General features: G+C 40.5%; 1 protein-coding gene across 1 annotated transcript in view; it reads right to left on the bottom strand.

Annotated features, from left to right (window-relative positions):
- Ttc6 (tetratricopeptide repeat domain 6) overlaps positions 1 to 19,318 on the bottom strand; it is a 160,737-nt gene that overhangs the window by 82,664 nt on the left and 58,755 nt on the right. The window contains exons 5-6 of the mRNA XM_036206397.1: positions 16,938 to 17,129; positions 1,826 to 1,967 (exon numbers count right to left, since the gene is read on the bottom strand). Coding sequence (XP_036062290.1) covers positions 1,826 to 1,967; positions 16,938 to 17,129 — 334 coding nt within the window. The remainder of the gene's footprint in view (positions 1 to 1,825; positions 1,968 to 16,937; positions 17,130 to 19,318) is intronic.

The following is a 19,318-nucleotide window of genomic DNA, read 5'->3' as shown; positions in this document are numbered from 1 at the left end:
GTGGTCTCAGCGGACAACATAGACCACAGTCTACTCCAACAGGATGAAAGACTTCACGTGCAGTCCTCATTCTTATTTTCACTAAGGCAAAATACATTTTTTTACAAAGGCAACCTAAAATAACGAGGGGGAAAAAAAAGGCAACCTAAGGGAGAAAATATTCATTTCTGCTCTTGGTTTCAGAGAGTTGAGCCCACGCCTGGCTGCAACCACTGCTGTGACCAGAAGCAGGTGGCATAGTAAAGGTGCCCACTCGTGGGAACCAGGGAGCAGAGAGGCAGAGGAAAGGAAGAAGCCAGAGACAAGCAATGCTCTTCAAAGACACGCTCTATTTCCATGCCCCTCTCATCCAGTCCCTTGTCGTCCGCAGAATCTACCACATCCCAGCAGTACATTTAAGTATAACTTGATCCATGGATTAGATCAGGGCACTCTCGACCCAACCATTTTCCCAAAGTCCCACACCTCAACTTTGCATTGGAAACCAAGTCTTCAAAACATAAGGCTTTAGGAAACATTTTATATGCACGCCACAATATAACTCCATACTCAGCCTGCCTTAGCAACAATCTGATAAGGGTGAGACAAGCTGGCAAGGGCACACTTGTCACTAGGCCTTCCCTGGTAAAGGCAGAGAATGGGAGCACACTGTCTTCCTGTGGTGTCTGTACAGATTCAGCAATTACTGACTTGATATAATGAAATAATATGTTTTCATTGGGGCATGTGTGCATGGATTAGGGTGTATGTGTGCTGTAACGTGTGTGTGTGTGTGTGTGTGTGTGTGTGTGTGTGTGTGTGTGTGTGTGCTGAGTCATGAAACATGTGAACATGTGAATCAGGTCATCTGTCCATCTGTTGAGGCATGTGCATGTTGGTGTGTGTGTGTGGAGTCATGTATGTATCATGTGAATGTGTGAGTTTGATCATCTGTCCATACAGAGCATGTACATGTTGCTCTGTGTGTGTGTGTGTGTGTGTGTGTGTGTGTGTGTGTGTGTGTGTGTGTGTGTACCTATTGGTGTTTCCAGATTTCCAAGTTTTATAGGTCAAGTCCAAAACATATGCAGTAAAAAGAAAACCCAGGCACTGGTGCAGTGTCATGCCGTTCCTTGGGTCCTAACGTTCCTAGGTACTGTACTTCCTTCTCTGCACTTCTGGAGTTGTCTTGGGTTGTGATCTCCAGAGTTTTCAGGACCTTGGCAGGAAGCATAGGGAAAGGCGAAAATCTTACACCTAACTCTCAGGAAATTGTCACTATTATTAAAGAAGACCCACAGCTGTATAAGAGATACTCCTGAAATATGTTTGTCTTTTCCAGCTACATATCTTTTTAAAGCCAAAATTTTTCTCATATATTCTAACCAAACAAATGACCCAAAAGGAATCGATATAGAATGTACGAGAATCCAATGTGTAAAGAGGTTTGCCAAGTGAGTAAAGTAAGAAACAAACTCTAGTTTTCTGGCTCCACTTAAGTGTTGGAGACTGTAATCCCAGGAAGCAATGGTGGTGTGTGGTGCAATGCTAGCTAGCACCCAGGAGACTGGGGCAGAAGGATCAGCAGGGAGAAACCAGCCTGACTTGGACTACACAGCAAGACAGTGCTGCAAAAAATGAAATCGAACTTGTGGAATCATGTTTAACACCGGGGTTTTACTCTCTGATTCTCTGATTTAAGTTTTTGTAAATGTTCAAGGACACAGTTCACACTAACAAATATTGAAGTCCTCAATAACAATGTTCAAGCATGCCAAAGGAGTCCAGACCAAATCATTTAAGAACACGTGAGCTAGAGAAACCTAATATTAAAGGAAATTCTTACTTCTTCTCCTGAGAGCTTCAGGTTTGGTTGGCGAGCTTGCCATTGACTTGTCTGAGCCAATTCAGGAAACTCCTCTGGTAGGATTGGTGAAACACCGATTTGTTGTCGATCCTCACTCACAACAGGAATGCCATGCACTATTCTACAATGTCACAAAAATAATAAATGTGTTTTTAATGTTATTGATCAAGCAAACAGGATCACCCTCTTTTCACTTACCTCTGCTTAGATCACTGTGCTGACATTTAATATCAGCACTAAGCAGATTGTGGAGAACTCAATTCAAATTTTAAAAATCTGCTTCTAAACACAATTGATTTGTAAGCATTGTGATGCTTTTGATTTATTATATAGGAAAAGTAAGTTCACTTCATAACAACAAAAGACATTAAAACCTTATTTGGGGCTAGAGACATGGTTCAGTGGTTAAGAGCACTGGCTGCTCTCCCAGAGAACCTGAGTTCAATTTCCAGAATCACAGCTCTTCCAGAGAATCCAAAAACCTCTTCTGGCCTCTGCAGACACCAGACATGCATGTGGTTTACAAATATACATGCAGCAAAACACCCATACAAAAAATAATACATTTTTAAATAAAATTAAAATGTGTTTCTAACTTTCTTCCCCACTTCAAATTCACAACCAAATATTATTTCTTGGCTAAAACACCAACCTACGTGGAATTGCCTACACACTTCTATTTTTCCCCTTTGGACTGACATCTTGACAAATTGAAAATGTTTAGCATCAGCTCTTCCCTCAGTAGACAACACAGGCTTATAGCTAAGAATGTATATAGTGCACACGCATGTGTAGTATAAAACTCACAGTTTGGAAGCAGAGTGTATCAATAATAAGTTTTGGAGTTAATATACTAGCCAAGCACACCAAATGGTCTTTATGCTCAAACAAATCTAAATATGGGCTGGGGAGATGGCTCAGCGGTGAAGAGTACTGGCTGCTCTTTCAGAGATCCTGAGTTCAATCCCCATAACCATGGTGGCTCACAATCATCTATAATGGGATCTGATACCCTCTTCTGTCTGATGCCCTCTTTTTTCATGCAGGCATACATGCATAAATAAATAAATCTAAAACAAAAGAAAAGAAAGTCTAAATATCACTGACACTGTCGGAAGATAGACTCTGTAATGAGGCTCACTTGCTATTATGTTGGTGTTAAGACTGGAATATCATTTGTATTCACCAAAACTCACGTTGAGTCCTGTTCCCAAAAGCAGCAATGTTGGAAAGTAGGGACTCATGGGAGGAATTTGTGTTACAAGGCTACAGCTCTGTTCAATGAATCAATGCCATTTTTCCAGGAATGAGTTAGCACTGATGGATGGGAATTCATCTTCGTTTCTGTTTTTTCCATGAGATGCAGTAGCATAAGTCCCTACCCGGATGCGCTGACCACTCTGGAACTTCTAAGACTCCAGTATAAATCTGGTTGCTTGGTTGGCTTTTAATGAACTACCCAGTCTTGAGTATTCTGTTAGACCAACACAAAGCAGACTAAGGCACTTGAGTATTAGACACTGCTACCTTTCCTTCCTTGATCCGTTTCCTCATTTGCAAATGGCAACACTGATTGGTTCTTATATCTGCTGCTTAGGAATAATATGTGCAAAAGGTGTTTCAAACAGTACATGTTCAGTAAACAGCTGAGATTATAATCCATATTGTTACTATCAAGGAAGAGGATAAAGGAAAAAACGAGCCTATGGTGATATTTTATTTGTACTGAAATGTGATTTTATTTGTATGTTAATAAAGTTACCTTGGGGTCAGAGCAAGCCATAGCAGAAGCTGGGCGGTGGTGGTGGTGCACGCCTTTAATCCCAGTACTTGGGAGGCAGAGCTAGGTAGGATCTCTGTGTGGTCAAGGACACAGCCAGCATGGCGACACACGCCTTAAATCTCAATACCAACCATAGAAGACCTGGAGGTCTGTACAGACAGGCAGTGACGAGGAGGTCATGTGGCTGGGTTTACAACCAGTGAGAAGACAGAACAGAAAGTCTATATAAAAGACAGGACACAGGAAGTAGGCCTCTCACAGAGAGGAAAGACAACAGCAGCAGTGAAGGGTAAAGTTTTCAGCTCTCAGCTATTGCTCTGACCTCTTGGCTATTAACTCTGCAATTGGCTTTGTGATTCTCATTTAACAAGAAGTTATATCTACACGAGCCCATCTCTCTAAAAGTAAAAGCTACACCTTTTTCAAAGTCGACATGAGTCAACCATCAGACCAGGGTATGAAATCTATTTCTTACTGTGAGTTGCTGTCTGAAGCTCAGAAGACATGTGATCTGAGCTGTGAGAACACTTCTCTAAATTATACATAAGCAACCGTGAACCACATCCCATGATGCGTGGAGGCTTCTCCATCTGGCAGCCTCCTCTGCTTTAGGAGGACCCTGGGGGAGAGGAGTTCTACATTACAGCAGCTTCATTCTCTTCTGCTTAGAAAGTATACTTGCTCCAAGGAACACAAAATCTGAGGGAAAGTTCTCTGGAGCCCACCATCACCTTCAGGTAATTCATAGAATATGTGCATAGGAAAAGTAAAGATACTCACTTACAGAAAGTTTTGCAAGGTACCATTTATTTGCAATAGCATGTTCTGTGCACCATTTTCAAAACATTCATAGCTAACCACTAAACTAATTTTTCAGCCCATTTACAGGGTTTCACACCACAATCTGCAAAATTGTGACTTACAGAGATTGCTTTTTTAAAAAATCCTAGGACTGAAGAAACTTTCCAAGCTCTTCTTGGGTGCTAAGCTACATGTTTCTTTATCCTTGTGTAACTTTTGTTTATAATCTGCAGCAGAGGCAGATGAATATTTTCCATCTTTTTGAAAGCAAGGAATGGAGTCTTGAAATTAGGAGCCTATAGAAAAAAGCATATGTAACTATACAGATTTTCATTTTGTAAAATAGGATTGGGGGGTTAACTTCTGAACCACTGAGGTCTGTTGCTACATGCAAACAGTGACATCTGGTGGAATGACACTGTTTTACTTTTGAAAAAATACGGAAAGTTATAGGGAAAGACTGCAAATAATTTTTTCATGTCTTTCCATACCAAAACAGAAACACAGTGGTTGAGTGCCTTATCGACCGCTGATATGTACAGTGCAATGGCTCTTTGTTGTTACTGATCTGTATTGTTAGAAACACACAAGGGGGCGGGAGGTGGGGGACACAGCTAAGGGCACTTGCAGTTCTTCCACAGTCCCAAATCTGACCTTCAGTACCCACATGGTGGCTCACAAGAGTCTGTGACTCCACTTCCAGGGGATCTGACACACTCTCCTGGCCTCCTTGAACACCAGGCTTGGGCACAATGCACAGACATACTAGCAGGTCAAACACATAATAAAAAGACACAAATACACGAATGGCATATGTACTTAATGTGTTTGTAACAGAAACTTAAGGGGGTCAGATTTGATTCTGGTTCCAACTCTGCCATGTATTTGGGGGTTCAGAACTTGCCTTCATCTCTTCATCCACACAAGAAGAGAGTTACAGTAAGAGGATTAAGATGCTATAACGCTGATGTATACTCTCCTGTGATATACACCACCAAGCAGACTGCAGATAAGGATTAAGTCTCAGACTCTTTGATATTATAGCCAATAACCTTGGGTTATTGCCTAGACTACACAGCAAGGAGGCCAACAGGAGGATATAGTGGGGCCAGGGATAGCCTGACCATTGAGAAATAGTCAATAATAAGAATGGGAAATGAAAGCCCATTGCGAATGAAGCACAACCTGCCTGGACGATGGTATCCCACAGCTGGCATCAGAAAGCTATAGCATGAGACTAGGGTACATTCCAGTGGGGAGGAAAACTCCGTGAATGATGAGGAATTTACAAAGAAAATAGGCAACATTCAGAAACTCCAAAGCTTCATCAAGTTACATAATTAGCACAAGGAAGTCCTCCATGGTTAGCAGTGTCCTACACTTAGACTCCTGAAAGGGAACAGGCACTGGCCAAATCAAATAGTAAGATACAACCCACCACACTATAAGCAAATACTCTGATTCCAAAATTAGATGGCATTGGAATAAAAGTAAATTACAAAGGGTGAGTGAGCATGTTTCTTCCCATGCAACTAGGGACTGAAAACGGGGTAAGAAAGAGTATTGAAGACAAAGCATAAAGAGAAAAGGGGGTTCACAGATATACAGGGCAATGAGATGCAGCAAAAGCCACACCAAGATTCAGAGCTGCCTGAGTCTGAATCCCAGCTTACCAGCTATGTACATATGAACCAGTTTCCTAAATGCCAAGTTGCCATTTCTTCATTTGGGAAATTAAATGTTTTATATATTATGTGCTTGTTAGTACAAACGACTTTCTTCAGTCTCTGTTATATAATTTTCTATTTTCTTACCGAATATCACTACCTTCCTTGAAGGAGTTGGACCAAAGTTTCCCATAGACCCATTCTTCATATATCTGATTTATAAGTTAGAAGATGTAGAGGTAATAACGTTGAGATAATTACACATCTGTCTCCACACAAGACACTTCATATCTCTTCAAAGGAGAAGAAGCTTTCAAAATAAATCAGTGTCATTCTTATAAAAGATGTGTAATATGTGTGTTCACAAAGAGGCCTGTAATAACCACCATCATATAGGAAATCCAATAAGAAAGGATCATCTTTAATAAACCTCAACAATCACTGAAAGGAAACAGGTAAATTTTCGGATCATGCTCCATCTTCCCCAAACCTTTTCGGTATTCTGAATGAGGGGAATATAAACCTTTACCTGTGTTTACACTACTTAAGATCTTACAGGAGTATTTGAGTACTTCCAAACTAGAGAGTGCCAACACTGTCGGAGAAACCTGTCCTATGTTATTTTGGGTGGCCAGAAAAGACCTTTCTTCAGTCTCCCTTCGAATAGGAGCACACAGAAAAATCCAATAGTAATTCTACAACACTCTGCAACGTATAACAAAGAAATACAGTCAAGGAGCCAAATGAATAATGTCAAGGGGAAACAAAACACCTTGAAAAGATCCATTGTGGTGTACAGGAAAACCTTCAGTGTGGAACGAAACAAGTGATCAAATAAAGGCCTAAGCTTCCCTTAAGTGACTTAGAAAAATGGTACCATAACTACGGAAGTTGGGATTGCGATTTCTAAACTTTACACCTCAAAAACGTGAAACCACTGATGAGCAGAAGCTTGAGGGGTTAATATAAGCAAACAAGTGATATACATGAAAAATAAAAAATTAAGATCCAGCTTATAGCTGGTTGGTATTTATAAAGAAATGCATACAATAAAAACAAGGCAAACATTATTCAAATAAAATAGAAAAAAAATCTTCAAATGAAGAAATATAGTAGCCTATCAAGATGACTTTGGGGGCATATGAAAAAGTTGATTAGAAAGTAGTCCACCACCAGCCATATGCTAGTAAACTGGCTCTAGAACATGAGCCTGGGCGATCTGGCCTCACCATCATCTGCCATATGATGGTGTGGGTGGGGGGGATGTGTCCTCCCCTCACTCCCTGCCCCTCACTGCCTGAGGCACGTAGCAGAGCTGGCCCTAAGGTCATAAGAGCAGGAGAGCTGTCCCTGCCCCTCAGCGCTGGCCCTGATGGTCTGTGTGTGGGAGTGCAGACCCTAAGGGCTTGGAAGCAGGGGAACTGGCCCCGCCTCTTGCTAATTGCTGCAACTAGTAAATTAGCCTGGGCCATGCTGTAGAGTTCACCCTGCTGGTGAGGACAGGGAAGAGAGGGCTGGCAGGTTTACCAACCTGAAATGACACAAGTCCAGAGCCAGCGTGATGAGTTGACCCACGCCAACATCTACCCCATCTATGGTCTTTGTGAGCACATGGAGGGGCCAGTCCTGCAGACCCAAAGCGGCAGGATCTCCACAACACAGAGCAACAACAGGATATCCAGGAGGAGTGAGGGCCCAGCATCAATGGTGTGGCAGAAACCAGAGGCCTTGATCCAGACCAACGACTCTGTAATGAACACTATGTCACACTACAACTATCATGGCAAAAAAATTTTTGCCTTTTTTTTTTTTTTGCTTTACTTTTTTTTTTTCCTCTAAAATTTTATTGGGGGGGGGAGGACTGTGGGGACAGAGGGCAGATGAAAAGGGATGGGGAAATGAATGGGATTGATATGCATGATGTGAAAGACATAAAGAATAAATAAAAAAGAATGTTTTAAAAAAAGAAAGAAAAATCAAGGAAAAGACGAACAAAAAATTGGAAGAATCCCTTTTTTAAAAAGCCAAGAAAAAAAAAAAAACAGTTGAAGGAAATGAATAAAAGTGTTCAGGATGTAGAAATGGGAATAGAAGCAATAAAGAGAACACAAACTAAGTCAAGCATAGTGGTACACATCCTTAATCCCAGCACTTGGGAGGCAGAAGCATGTGGATCTCTGTGAGTTCAAGGCCAGTCTGGTCTATACAGTGAGTTCTGGGACAGATAGGACCATTACACAGAGAAATCCTGGGGGATGGGGGAGAGAGACAGAGAGAGACAGAGAGAGACAGAGAGAGAGAGAGAGAGAGAGAGAGAGAGAGAGAGAGAGGGAGGGAGGGAGGGAGGAAGGAAGGAAGGAAGGAAGGAAGGAAGGAAGGAAGGAAGAAAGAAAGAAAGAAAGAAAGAAAGAAAGAAAGAAAGAAAGAAAACACAAACTGAAAGAATCTAGAGATGGAAAATTTAGATAAAGAAACAGGAACTACAGACAAGAGCATCACCAACAAAATACAAGAGATGGAAGAGAGAATATCAGGCATTAAAAATACTACAGAAGAAATAGACACATTGGTCAAAGAAAATATTAAATCTAAAAAGAATTCTGACACAAAACATCCAGGAAATCTGAGATGCTATGAAAAGAACAAACATAAGAAGAACAGGAATAGGAGAAAGAGATGAATACCAGCTCAAAGGTCCAGAAAATATTTTCAACAAAATCACAGAAGAAAATTTTTCTAACCTAAAGAAGGAGATGCCTATAAAGATACAAGAAGCATACAGGACCCCAAATAGATTGGACCAGAAAAGAAAGTCTCCTCACCACATAATAATCAAACACTAAATATACAGAACAAAGAAAAAATATTAAAAGTACCAAGGGGAAAAGAGAAAGTGTTATAAAGGCAGACCTATTAGAATTATAACCAACTTCTCAACAGAGATGCTAAAAGCCAGATGTGGACAGATGTGCTACAGACTCTAAGAGACCATGGATGCCAGCCCAGATTAATATATACCCAGCAAAATTTTAAATCATCACAGATGGAGAAAACAAGACATTCCATGGAAAAGTCAAATTTAAACAATATCTATCTACAAATTCAGCCCTACAAGTGATACGAGAGTGAAAACTCCAACCAAAGGAGGTTAACTACACAGATGAAAACACAGGAAATAAATAACCTCATACCAGGAAAACCAAAAGAAGGGAAACACACACACACACACACACACACACACACACACACACACACACCAACAACAACAACAACAGGAATTAACAATCATTGGTCATTGCTATCTCTCAATGTCAATGGACTTAATCCCTGAATATAAAGATACCGGCTAACAGAATGGATGTAAAAGCAGGATCCATTCTTCTGCTGCATACAAAAACACATCTCAACATCAAAAATAGACATTACTTCAAAGTAAGGGCTTTAAAAAAGATTTTCCAAATAAATGTACCTAAGAATCAAGCTGGTGAAGTCATTCTAATACTTAACAAAATATATTTCAACCACAACTAATCAAAAGAAGTGGGAAAGAACATTTCATACTCATCAAAGGAAAAATCCTCCAAGAATGTGTCTCAATTCTTAACATCAACGCCCCAAACACAAGGGCACCCACATTTGCAAAAGGAACATTTATAAAGTTTAAACCACATATCGACCCTCACTCATTGGCAGTGGGAGACTTCAGTACCTCACTCTCACCAATAAACAGGTCATCTAGACAAAAACTAAACAGAGAAATACTGGAGCTCACAGATGTTTTCAACCAAATGGATCTAACAGATATCTATAAAATATTTCACCCAAACACAAAAGAATATGCCTTCTTCTCACAGTATAAAGCACCGCACAGAACTTTCTCCAGAACTGACCACATACTAGGTCACAAAAGAAGTCTCAACAAATACAAGAAAGCTGAAATAACTGCCTGTATCCTATCAGACCACCAAGAATTAAAGCTGGATTTCAGCAACAGCAGAGACAACAGAAAACCTAAAAACTCATGGAAACTGAACAACTCTCTACTGAATGACTACTGGGTCAAGACAGAAATAAAGGAAGAAATTAAAGACTTCCTAGAATTCACTCTAAAATGAATGCACAACATACCCAAACTTATGGGACACAATGAAAGACATGCTAAGAGGAAAATTCAAAGCATTAAGTGCCTACATGAAAGAATTGGAAAGATCTCATACTAGCAACTTAACAGGTCACCTGAAAGCTCTAGAACAAAAAGAAGCAAACACACCCAAGAAAAGTAGACAGCAAGAAATATTGAAACTGAAGACTGAAATCAATAAACTATAAACAAAGAATAATACAAAGAATCAATGAAACATAGAGTTGATTCTTTGAGAAAATAAACAAGATAGACAAACCCTTATCCAAACTAGATAAAAGGCAGAGAGAAGAGCATCTAAATTAACAAAATCAGAAATGAAAAAGGGGACATAACAACACACACTGAGGAAATTCAGAGAATCAAAAAACTGCACTCCACAAAATTGGAAAATCTATAAGAAAATGGACAATTTTCTCAATATAACCACTTGTCAAATCAAGTGACAATCATCTTAAATCAAGATCAGATAAACCATTTAAATAGACCTATAACCCCCAAGGAAGTAGAAGCAGTCATTAAAAGTCTCCCAACCAAAAAAACAAAACAAAACAAAAAGGAAAAACCAGGGCAAGACAGTTTTAGCACAGAACTCTATCTGACTTTCAAAGGAGAGTTAATGCCAATAGTCCTCAAATTATTCCACAAAACAGAAACATGAAGAGCACTGCAGAATTCATTTTATGAGGCCACAGTCATCCTGATACTCAAAGCACATAAAGATCCTAAAAAGAAAGAGAATTACAGACCAATTTCCCTTGTGAAAATAGTCACAAAAATACTCAACAAAATACTCACAAGCCCAATCCAAGAACACATCAAAAAGAGGATCTACCATGAGCAAGTAGACTTTATCCCTACTTGATGCAGGGATGGTTCAACATACAAAAATCAATAATGTAAACTACCATATAAACAAACTGAAAGAAAGAAAGAAAAAAAAAAAAAACCACTTGGTAGTAGACCAGTCTGGCATCAAACTCACAGAGATCTACCTGCCTCTGCTTCCCAACTGCTAAGATTAAAGGCATGAGCCACCACCACCAGCACAATTCTTTACAGACCTTGAAAGGACAATACTCAATTTCATATGGAAAAACAACCAGGTGGTGGTGGTGCACGCCTTTAGTCCCAGCACTCAGGAGGCAGAGCCAGGTGGATCTCTGTGAGTTCGAGGCCAGCCTGGGCTACAGAGTGAGATCCAGGACAGCCACCAAAACTACACAGAGAAACTCTGTCTTGAAAAAAAAAAAAAGAAGGGTTGGGAATTTAGCTCAGTGGTAGAGCGCTAAGCGCAAGGCCCTGGGTTCGATCCTCAGCTCAAAAAAAAAATGAAAATAAAAATAAAAAACCCAGGATAACTATAACAATCCTGAACAATAAAAGAACTTCTGGAGGTATCTCAAAGATACCTTTTTTTACTACAGAGATGTAGTAATAAAAACTTCATGGTAATGGCATAAAAACAGACATGTTGATCAAAAGAATTGCATTGAAACCCCAGACATAAGTAAATCCACACACCTGTGAACACTTGATTTTTTTTATAAAGAAGCCAGAAATACACAATGAGAAAAAGACATCTTCAACAAATGGTACTAGTCTCACTGAATGTCTTGCATATGCAACAACGCAAATCAATCCATATTTATCACCCTGCTCAAAACTCAAGTCCAAGTGGATCAAAGACCTCAACATTAAACCAGACGCACTCAACCTGACAAAAGAGAAAGTGGGGAACAGTCTTGAATGCATCAGCACAGGAGACAATTTCCTAAACAGAGCATCAAGAACTCATGCATTAAGATCGACAATAAATAAATGGGACCTGTATGAAACTGAAAATCTTCTGTAAGGCAAAGGACACCATCACTAGGACAAAGTGACAGCTTACAGAATGGGCAAAGATTTTCACCTACTCCACATCCAATAGAAGCTAATATCCAAAGTATGTAAAGAACTCAAGAAACTAGACATCTAACAACTAAATAATCCAATTAAAAATGAGTTACAGATTTATACAGAGAATTCTCAATAGAGAAACCTCAAATGTCTGAGGAACACTTTAAGAACTGTCCAACATTCTTAGCCATCAGGAAAATGAAAACCAAAGCGACTTTGAGATTTCATTTTACACCTATCAGAGTGGCCAAGATCAATAACACAAGTGACAGCTCATGCTGGAGAGGATTTGGAGCTAGGGGAACACTCCTCCTTTGCTGGTGGGAGTACAAACTTGTATAGTCACTATGGAAATCAATTATGGTGGTTCCTCAGAAAGTTGAGAATCAATCTACCTCAAGATCCAGCTATACTCCTCTTGGGAATATATCTAAAAGACTCTCCATCCTACAAGGACACTTGCTCAACTATGTTCATTGTGGCTTTATTCATAATAGCCAGAAACTGGAAACAACCTAGATGTCCTTCAAGAGAAGAATAGATAACAATAATGTGGTACGTTTACACAATGGATTATTACTCAACCGCTGGGAGAAAAATGACATCATAAAATTTGCACTAATGCATGGAACTAGGAAAAAAAAATCATCTGAGCAAGGAAACCCAGACCCAGAAAGACAAACATGGTATGTAGTTGTTTATAATTGGATATTAATTGGTTAAATAAAGATAATCACACTACAATCCACAGAGCTAGAGAGATGCATAACAAGGAGGGTTCTAGGGATGGATGGATCTCCCTGGGAAGGGGAAATAGAATAGATTTTTGTGGATGGTCTGGGTATGGGTGGGGATGGGAACAGGAGGGAGCAGGTTGGGGAGGAAGGGATTGAGGAGAGAGTACAGGTAGAGTACATCTGAAATAGGGGATATTTAGAGGGTGATATGAAAACCCAGTACAGTAGAAAGTTCCTGAAACCTATGAGGGTGAGCCTAGTGAGGACTCCTAGTAACAGAGGATTCAGAGTCTTCTGTAACCAGGTGAGGTTCCCAGTGGTGGAACTAGGACACCTTCCTAGCCACACAACCCCCACCTGTCCTTCCTGCAAGATGTGCTGGAGTAATAGTGGCTCAGAGATTACGGGAGTAGTCAACCAATGTGTCTAACTTGAGGCGCAAACCATGAAAAAGAGCCCATGGCCAACACTACTTATATAGGCAGCAACTGGAAGCTGAATGGCTCAGAGACCTAGGATAGAACCAAACAGGACTGACCACAAAAGAGTGAGAGGGGAGAAGGGAGACAGACAGACAGACAGACAGACAGAGACAGTGAGACCGAGAAGGTGAAGAGAGAGAGAAGAAAAAGAAAAAAAGTCGATGAAGTGATTCCTAACAATATTCTGCTATATTCATAGATGGGTGCCTAGTCCAATCATCATCAGAGAGGCTTCCTTTGGCAGCTAGTGGGAGCAGACACAGAGACCCACAGCCAAACTCTAGGCAGAGCTCAGGGAGAACACCTTAGAAGAGGGGGAGGAAGAATTGCAGGAGCCATAGGGGTCAAGGACACAAGAACAGGGTCCACAGAATCAACTAAGCAAGCTCATAGGAGCTCACCAAGACGCAAGCAGCAATCACTGAGCCTAAATGGGTCTGCCCTAGGTCCTTTGCATAGATGCTGTGGTTGTTTAGCTTGGGATTTTTGTGGGACTTCTAACAGTGGGAGTGGGGGTACCTCTGACTCTTTTGCCTGCTCTTCGGACCCTTTTCCTCCTACTGGGTTGCCTCATCCAGCCTTGATACAAGGGTTTGTGCCTAACCTTATTGCGTCTTATTATGCTGTGCTCAGTTGATATCTTGGGGAGGCCTGCTCTTCTCTGGAGGGAAATGGAGGAGGAGGAGATCTGGGGATCTGGGGAAGAGGGGATAGGGGTGCTGGGAGGGGAGGAGGAGGAGGGCCTGAGGCAGGGAACGGAGAGAAGTAGAGGGAGGGGAGGCTGCAGTCAGGATATATTGTATGAGAGACAAATATATAACAAGAAAAATAAATAAATAAACTTGAGTGTATATCCTTACCATTCTACTAAACTATCCTTGGCATTTACCACAAATAACAATTACTATGTGTAGAATTAACAAAGCACTACAACTTCACAGCCACAAGTATTATTGTGATTTAGAGTGAACTATTCTTATTATAGCAAAAGCAAATCCACAAAGTCAGATGTACTTGCTTTGTTTTTACAGTTACTTTTCTTCAGAACTCTCATTAGGGCAGGAAAAAGTAGACATTTCTCTGAACTTGTCAGCTCAGCAGACAGATATATTTTGAAAAGTTTAAGCTATGTATAGCAAGATGGATGCTAGAGAATTAAATTAACTTGAGTTGGCACTTAAAAACAAATTGCCAAGAATTATCTTTATCAAATAGAGCATTTACTTACTCTCCTAGAAAAAGAAAGTAAGATCTACTTGGACAAAGAAAAACTTAGGATTGGAAAGAGAGCATTTGTTTAACAGTTTGCTGACTAATAGAAGCTGTAAGTACTCAAAATGATGTTTGGCCCCTAGAGTGTTAACGAAAATGCCTCAACACTAAAGAGTTTTTTTTTTTTTTTTTCTTTCAGGGATTAGCTGTCTAGTTCAATGGCAGAGAACCTGTCTATGTGAATTAGGCTTGGATACACTCTTCAGTACCAAAGAAAAAGAAAGTAGCAGAATCTCATGACTACTAGACTACACACACTCTTTATTTTGTACTCCCAGTGTTAGGCTGCTATGTTTTTCAGAGATGCTAAAACAGTTTTCAAATTTTCATTCTCCATTGTGATTTGAATAGGAATGACCCCCAAAGACTGATGTGTTTGAATGCTTCGCCATTGAGAGTGGCACTGTAAGGAGGTGTGGCCTTGTTGGAGTAGGTGTGGCTTGTTGAAGTGTGTCACTAGGGGGTGGGCTTTGAGTTCTCCAAATCTCAAAGTATGCTCAGTGTGGTACACAGTCGCATCTGCTGCCTATGGATAAAGATGCAGAAGTCTCAGCTGCCTCTCCAGCACCATGTCTGCCTGCATGCCACCAAATTCCCTGCTGTCACAATAATGGGCTAACCTTGTGAAACTGTAAGCCATCCCGATCAAACGTTTTCCTTTGGGGTCATGGTGTCTCTTCACAGCAACCCTAACTAAGAAGTTACCACTGACTTGATGAAACTAAAAAACTTTACTGTGATTGGCACATGTGTGCTGAAAATACATTGTTTCAATAAAAAATTAAGTACGATGATGATCTGAATTCCTTCTTTCAAGGAATCAAATTGAAATTCATTACGGTTGACAAACACCAAGAAAATGTGCTGAACAGTGGTGGTGCACGCCTTTAATCCCAGCAGAGGCAGGCAGATCTCTGTGAGTTGAAGGCTAGCCTGGTCTACAAAATGAGTTTCAGGATAGCTAAAGCTGTTACACAGAAAAGCCTTGTCTCAACACTCCCCAAAAGGATAACTTTTAAGCTGTAAAAGAATATATATAGTGCTCCAATTTATACTAAAAGTCAAGCAGAGTTAGTGGGTTCAGAATGTACCATGAAAAGAGTAGGTAAACCTTAGTAATGTGTGTGTACAATCAGAAGTGATCTTTTAAAAATCTTATTCTTGTATGTCTAGAATAAACTTTAATTCTGAGAAGGGTCCGGTTTAATTTAATGTTTTCTTATTGCGTAGGTAATGAGTGGATTTTCTTCCTGAGTCTACCCAGTCTTCTAAACGATGAGACTAGAGCATGAGTTAATGGTGGATGAGAGTGAAAACTCACATTTTGAGTATGAGGAGGGTAGAATGAGAAAAGAGTTTTCTTTATATGCACAAGTATAGGAAAACATACAATACTAAAGTAGATACTAGCATATCTGGGGTCTTGGGTATTAAAATCTAATTGAGGGGTTGATTAGTACAAAAATGTCTGAAATATAAATTTTACATGGAGAAAAAGATGGGAAAAATGATTGAAGGTAAAACTGAGTTAGACATTCCTGGATTCCATTCACTACTCAGAGATAACCTGGGCAAGTAACCTGAGTCTATGAAGCCTAAATTTCTTCGAGAATAACATGGAAATTATGACTTCTCCCTTAACAGTTGAAAATTCAAATAGAAAACATATGCATAACAGGTAACCCTGAGCTGGGAATATTTTTGCTACTAAGCAAATATTAGCTCTCTTCCCCTTCCCCTCTTCTTTTGAGAATGTTGTAGATCATCTGTCGTCCACAGAACAATGTGTAGATTCCAAAGGAAGGGAAACACACAGAGACCTGGAATGAACTCCAAAAATATGGCTTTGGTACACCATCCAGGACCAAAGTAGGACAGTGGACTCTGGTTCAAACACATGCTTGAGTTCTCATCCCCGAACTGTGATTCTTTTAGCTGCATAAAAATGAGATAAAGTGCTTAACGTCCACGTGCCTCGATCTCCACATTTGTATGCCAGGGTTGTCGTAAAGTTTTGTGGTTTTTTTTAAGTTTAAATAAAAGAAAGAAAGAAAGACATTTGTAGAACTAGGTTAGTTGATCAAATTTCCTTATGATAAGTTACTGCTACAGATGAATGCGACTCTTGGTGTTCATGTGTTGGAAACTTAATTTCCAAAGAAGCCGTGGCAAAGGTGGGACCTTTAAGGCTACATCGTGAGGGCTCTGCCATCAGTGGATTAATTAGAAGGCTTTCTCTCTCACATTCTCTCCCTCTCACTGAATATTTTTGGCAGTTTAAAACAAAATAACCAGAAAACGCTTACCTGTCTCTCTGGTCATCCATAGAGTGACCACCTAAGACAGATGACCTCAAGAATCCAAGCAAGGTCTTGTGACCTGTCCTGTCTGGAGTGTGAAACACTCGAGATGCCAGGTGCAGATCCACAGGCAGCACCGCATCCGGAACTGCGCAACACAGGTCGTGAAGATGAGGGATGGGATGGACCTGGGGGATTCTGTAACAGGAAACAAAGTGAGCTGATTTCATCATTTTACGGGTGTTAGGTAAGAAATACACTGATACTGGCAGTTCAGTTCAGGCTCTAAAAAGAATAGTCAAGTATAGGGATCAGACACAAAACTATAATAATGGTTTAAGACAAATTTAACATTGCAGCATTGGGAAATGCCCAGAGCTTCAAACTCATAGCAATCAACATGTCTTACATACAGAAGACAAATGAATAAGTCTGAAGCAAACTCATTTCTCCAGTGATCTCTCCTTTCTTGAATTCTGTAACTCAGTCTAGGGTTCCTTCCTCTGCTAAAGAAATGATGAAACACTACAGAAGTTCATCAGTGAAACACTGTGTCTTCAGGTATTATATCCCATCCTACTGCCAAACTGTGTCTCTCTCTCTTGCCTTTCTAGAGGAGCAAAGAAGTCATGATGACCGCTTTCTTGATGCTGCACATCACCTGCCATCTAATCAACCACTTAAGCACCAAGTATGTGCCAGGCTGTGTGCAGGGTGCTTTACACATTCTAACCCTCATAAATCTGTACCAGAGAGATCACCCTTTCTTTGGAGCAGGCCTAGTTTAGCCAAGTCCCCAAATTAGCAGCTCCTGGGGTCCAAGTGCATTATTGCTCTCTGTAAACCCGATGCTTTTCCGATTAATTCAGACTGAGAGCTCCTGAGAAAGGCCCTTCATCTGCTGCTTCTCCTCCCAAGCTCTCTACTCCACTGGATCAAAGGAGTGTGCCACCTGTAGCATGCTCTGCAAGACCTTCAAGCCACAAGCTGACTCTTCTTGAATCTGTGCCTCCTCTGTGAGCTTTTCATAGCATCCCCTATGCCCAAATTTCTCTCAATTTTATCTTAATTTGAAGCATCTAGCTCCCCAATTGGGTGTGTCTTTGAGGTTCGAACTTCTTCTCTTTGATAATAGGCAAAATCCTCTCCAGTGGGTTTTTCTTTTCCTCTGCTCAATGCTCCAAATCTCATCCCTGTCACCACAATAATCTAGATTCCTCATGCTCAAGATACAAAATGTCTGACATCTCATTCCTTCACTTGCAAATCCAATGCCAAGCAGAGGTCCATCTCTTCTCTACTCGGTGTTACCAGCTCACTCCAGTCATGGTCCTCCTCAAAGACAAAGTTTGGTCAGGTGAGCTGGGCACTATGCTCTCTGTCTTTTCCCATTTGCAGATCCCTCTTTGCTCCCTGTAGTCGGCCCACTGGTTCTCTGTTGCTTTCTGCAGCTGTCTGGCATCTTTCTAAGCTTAAGGACACCTAGCATCCTGCCTGACTTCCAGCACCCAGTAAGAGTATAGTCCTTGGGTTGTGCTGTCTGCATTTAAATACTTTGAAAGTTCTCATTTGGCCATAGGCCCTGACTTAAGAAAAGTAAATGCATTTAGGACAGTCCCTTGCATAGCAGATGTCAACTGCCACCAGCTTGAAGGACAACGCACAAAGACAGGCTGCTTCTGTTCATGTCTAAACATCCTTCAGACAAGGCCTTGATGACAGATACCTTGGCAAAGTTTTCTTTTTCTTTCCTTCATTTTCTGCTTTACTTGCTATCCCCTATGATAATGGTGTGTGAGGTGTGAGGGGAAGGCGTCTGTGTTTTATAAATGTCTCTTTCCATTCATTGAATTAGTCCTGGTGTTTGTTTGTTTGTTTGTTTGGCCCTTTCCCAGTGCACAGTGCTGATCTGTATGCTAGCCCATGTGTCTAGAAAACTTGAACTAGCAGCATAATATAAAGAATATAGATTCTAGAGTTGTCGGGGGCAAGGTCAGAATCTTAGTTCTTGAACTTGCAAGTTATATTATCAACTTCTCTAAAAACCTTTAGAAAGAGAATAGAAGGAAATGTTCTAGCTCTTACATTTATGATAACTGTTTTTTTTTAATACAAATGAATGTTCTTGGGTTATTTTTATTGTTACTTAATTGCACTATATAGCATTTAGCCTATTGCTCGGCATACAGGAACATTATTCAATCACATACAAAGCCATCTATGACTTTCCAAAATAGCATAAGGTCCAACAAGGACGGGGTATGACATTTGTGAACACTGTGAGGGAGGGGAAGAGGTACGTCTAAAGCCAGGGAAATGTCTGAGACAAGAAACCTAACTGGGGAAGTGAAAACCCAGGAATGCAGGGCTACGGGTTCTCCCTTACT

The sequence above is a fragment of the Onychomys torridus genome, chromosome 14, assembly GCF_903995425.1.
Source record: "Onychomys torridus chromosome 14, mOncTor1.1, whole genome shotgun sequence".
NCBI lineage: Eukaryota > Metazoa > Chordata > Mammalia > Rodentia > Cricetidae > Onychomys > Onychomys torridus.
This window is presented reverse-complemented; position numbering and strand designations above follow the sequence as displayed.